The 4,164-nt window shown below is 42.1% G+C and overlaps 1 protein-coding gene across 1 annotated transcript; it reads left to right on the top strand.

Moving 5' to 3' along the window:
• The first annotated feature begins 3,206 nt into the window (after window positions 1-3,206).
• Window positions 3,207-3,818, top strand: LOC147487632 (uncharacterized). The gene has a single exon (XM_086574085.1). The coding sequence runs from the start codon at window positions 3,207-3,209 to the stop codon at window positions 3,816-3,818; it is 612 nt and encodes a 203-aa protein (XP_086430211.1).
• The last annotated feature ends 346 nt before the right edge of the window (window positions 3,819-4,164 follow it).

Below are 4,164 nucleotides of genomic sequence, written 5' to 3' on the forward strand. Positions count from 1 at the left end.
TATTTATAATTTCCTGTTAGTGTCCGCTTATGTCCTAAGCAATTTTTATTTCCTATTACCTCCATAATGGATGGAACTCATATAGGAGTTACGTCTATAATTTATTACTTTATATTTTTATCATTTAACTTTCTTTTATAGGTGCTCCCATTTTCAAGCACATTTCTATAATACCCTCTATCCTTTATTTTCATTCCACACTTTGGGGACAAAGCATGATTATGTTTTGGGGTGGTATAGAAACACGCTATAAATGTTTAATCACATATTAGGTTGAATATTATGTATTATTTGTCGTATAAAAGTAGAAAAAAAAAATAGAAAAACCATAAAAATAGTTTATACTATGCACTTAGGGTAATGGTTTTATTTCCTTTTCCATGATGATATTAGTCTAGAAATCTCAAGTAGCAATAGAATTAAGCGTACTTCTTAGAAACTTAGGTTAATATGTAGATAATAGTCATTTCATCTTTTCATTAACATCTTACGTGAACATGTATGAGTGTACTTGGCAGTATTTTTCTAAGACCTAGGTTAGACTACTTAATTCTACATATCCTGTGAGAATCTAGCCTAAATGTCTCATAATAGTGAGTATCTAAGTGATGACACAAAGAAAAAGTATAATCTGAGTAGAGAAATCAAACATCCACTTGCTTGATCACCATGCCATATCCTAAGCGAAAATTTAGGCCCTTTTTGGATCGATATAGCTAAAAATTCATACCTATAAGTAATTATCTGCTAGTCGCCCCACCGAGCCTTTCATTTAGCCTTTCTACAATGACAAATCCTTTACCCATATTTTAAACCAAATAAAAATAAAAATAAGCCTAGCCATCTTGAATGAGTCTGAGAGATAGGATGAGTAAAGAAAATAAAGAGAAAAACCTGTGGAAAACCAAATTTAGTTAGTTGCTTCAGAAAAGAAAAAGAAAAGAAGTTTCCATCCAAAGAAAAGAAAAAAAAAAGAAAAAGAAAAAAAGAATAGAAAAAAAATAAAATCTCCAAAAAAAAAAATAAAAGGAGTAAAAAGGCCAAAATAAAAAGGTTAAGGATGGAAGCTAAGTGTAGAAGCAAAGTAAGAACAATGTTTTCTCTAGTTACATATTTTGAAGACCCTATTAGCTCAGACTTGTTTAATTGAATATCCATTTTGTTTCTTCTTAAACCATCACCTCAACCCCGTATCACCTAATAAAGACCTCTAGCTCAATTAGGATTAATTTGGTGTGATAGTAAGTCATAGATGTGATTGATCGACCTCAGCTCCTTTAGACGCCATTGAGATTGTGAGGAAATGTGTGCCTACTGCACACTGGAGTGAGGGAAATGTGTCGGCCAAATTCAGGACCAATAGGATGACACATCTCATAGACCGAGGTAATATAAGGCAGGAGAGAGGGAGAACATAGGATCAATTCCGTGAAACATTCGAAGGACGTGGACTCCAGAGAGACATGAAGAAAAGAAGGGTTCATGAGCTTGAGAGGATGCAAGTTAGTAGAACATACTTCATGAGTAGGGTATCCAGGACGCGATACCTAAGATGGTAGGGGACGGTTAGCGATCGTGGGAAGAGAGAGGTGGAGATCATGGAACCAAAAAGCAGTTAGCGGTTAGAAGATATAAGAGGCAGAAGAAAAAAGGAGGAGAAAAAAAATGAAAAAGAGAGGAGGAGAGGAGAGGTTGTAAGATCAAACACCACATTTTGATTTTAGAGGTTGTAAATTCTGATCGTACATTTGGCACCGTCTGTGGGGAGAGCTCGAGGTGACCTGCGATCTAGTGATAGGAAGAGAAGGATACAAGATGGCAACGATAGCTAAGAAAGTAAGAGGGAGACCAAAAAAGGTGAGAGCGGAAATCGGGGAGAAACAGACCCTGAGTGTGGAGATGGAAGAAACGTAAGAGGAAGTTCAAGATACGACGGCGGAGGCAACCAAACTTCTGCAGGAAGAGATAGTGAGATTGAGGAAATAGAATGATGGTCATAGAAGAAAGAGAGAAACTACACAGAGAGAGGAGGGGACTAGAGAGCCAGAGAATAGCGAGGTGGGAGGCCAGAACGAGGAAGCACTTCAGGGACTGAGAGGGGATCTAGAGGGAGGGGTCACGCTGGAGGTGGTCCAAGCAATGATTGAAAAGGATAGAGAAGTAAATTGAGCGGCGCGGTGGAAAAAGAGAAACAAGGGGCGGTGAAGAAGGTGGTGGCAGAACTCAATCAGAATCCACTAGCAGATGCTGTCTGGAACTCCGAGGTACCTAAGAGGTTCTCGCAGCTGAGGTTAGAGCGATATGATGGGAAGGGTGATCCTGCGGACCACTTACACCACTTCAGGTAGCAGATGCCGCTGTGGCAAGAGAAGAAATATGATGGACTCCGTTACATGATGTTTCCTGCCAGCCTGAAAAAGGGAGCTTTGGATTGGTATTACCAATTGACATCACGAAGTATAAATAAGTTCAAGGAGTTAGAGCAGGCATTTGTGGACCATTTCATTCATTAGAAATGGAGGGTAGTGGATATCGCAGACCTCTTCAACGTCAAACAGAAATCCGCCGAGATACTAAGGGAATTTTTGTGTAGATTCAAAGAAGAGACGTTGAGGGTGGAGAATTTGGATGAGCACACCCCGGTCATAGCATTCCAGCATGGGTTGAAACAGGGAACTAGTGTCCATGAATCTGTATCCAAAATCGAAGTCACTACGTTACATGCGTTGTATCTGAAGGTCGAGAAGTACATATGCTATGAGGATATGTTGCAAAGAACTACCAAGGAACCTAGGAAGACAGAGAAATCAGTGCAGAGTGTAGGACATGACGATCGAAAAGACAGAGGCAAGACTGTGGCAAGAGAAGGGGGGGTCTTATAGGGAAGAAACACACAAAGCCGAGAGAGGTCGAGACCAAGGTAGGAGAGACATTCGCGAGAGAAAACCATACCGCGACATAGCATCAACTCCTTTGAACAAACCCTTGGAGGAAATCTTGCCGCTAATCAAAGGATGTAGTATTATGAAGGTCCGAGAAGTACACCTAGAGAGTTAGAAGAGAAGCCGTTCTGTGCCTACCACCAGATCAGAAACTACAAAACCAATGAGTGTTTCGCGTTACAATGGTTGGTAGAGAGAATGATAGAAAAGGGGTTGCTGAGGGAGTTCATCAAGGAGACCCATCCGGTCGAAGGAGCGCCGGCCATGGCAAGGATTCTAGGTACAATCAATGCCATCTTTAGTGGAGAAACAATAGGAAGGAATGCTCACAGGGACAAGGTAAGGAGGACGGCCAGCATACAGCAGATAAATGAGGTCTCGAGTATTCCGCGGCCAGTTCTAGGGGCCACTGCGGGGGATGGGAGGATAGAGTTCACACCGAGGGATTTGGAAGCGGTAGTCTTTCCTCACGAGGACACACTGGTAATAACAATAGCAGTGGGTAACTACATGGTAAAGAGGGTATTAATAGATTGCGGGAGCTCAGTCGATTTGTTGTTTAGGGGTGCGATGGAGGAAATGAGCATCGAGAAGAAGCAGTTGATGCCCCCTCGAACTAATTTGTTTGGATTCAACGGTAGCATGACCGAACCCATAGGGGAACTAGTGCTAGCAGTGACTGCAGGTCCGGTGACGGTGTTCACTCGTTTCATGATCGTGGACTCTACTTCGCAGTTTAACGCGATCTTGGGAAGAAGATGGATTCACGAGATGAAGGCAATTCCATCCACCTACTATCAAGTGATCTGTTTTCCAACTAAGGGAGGAATGTATGAGATAAGGGGGGACCAGGTCGCGACTCAAAAGATTCACTAGGTGGCGGTCTGTGAATTGATCTGCACACCAGATAAGGATACACAGGGAGATGGCGAACCCCAGAAATAGCAATTACAGACCGTGGTCGCAAACGAGGAATTGCCAGTGGGGGCAAAGACAATGGATGAGGTGGAGACAGTGAACGTAGGTACCAAGGAAGAAGAGAAATTTGTGTCTATTGGGGCCGATTTACAGGAGAGTTGGAAAGTAAAGTTGACTGATTTGTTAACAGAGAAGAACGATGTTTTCGCATGGTCCGTAGATGATCTGGTGGGACTGGATCCGGAATTTGCTTGTCACAGGTTGCATATGAGAGAGGGTGCCAAGCCCATCAGGCAAAATATGA

Source organism: Coptis chinensis, chromosome 7, assembly GCF_015680905.1.
Source record: "Coptis chinensis isolate HL-2020 chromosome 7, ASM1568090v1, whole genome shotgun sequence".
NCBI classification, from domain to species: Eukaryota; Viridiplantae; Streptophyta; class Magnoliopsida; order Ranunculales; family Ranunculaceae; genus Coptis; species Coptis chinensis.

What these genes read in the sequence shown, in the direction of transcription:
- LOC147487632 (XM_086574085.1), top strand. Translation starts at nt 3,207, where the DNA reads ATGGCAAGGATTCTAGGTACAATCAATGCCATCTTTAGTGGAGAAACA.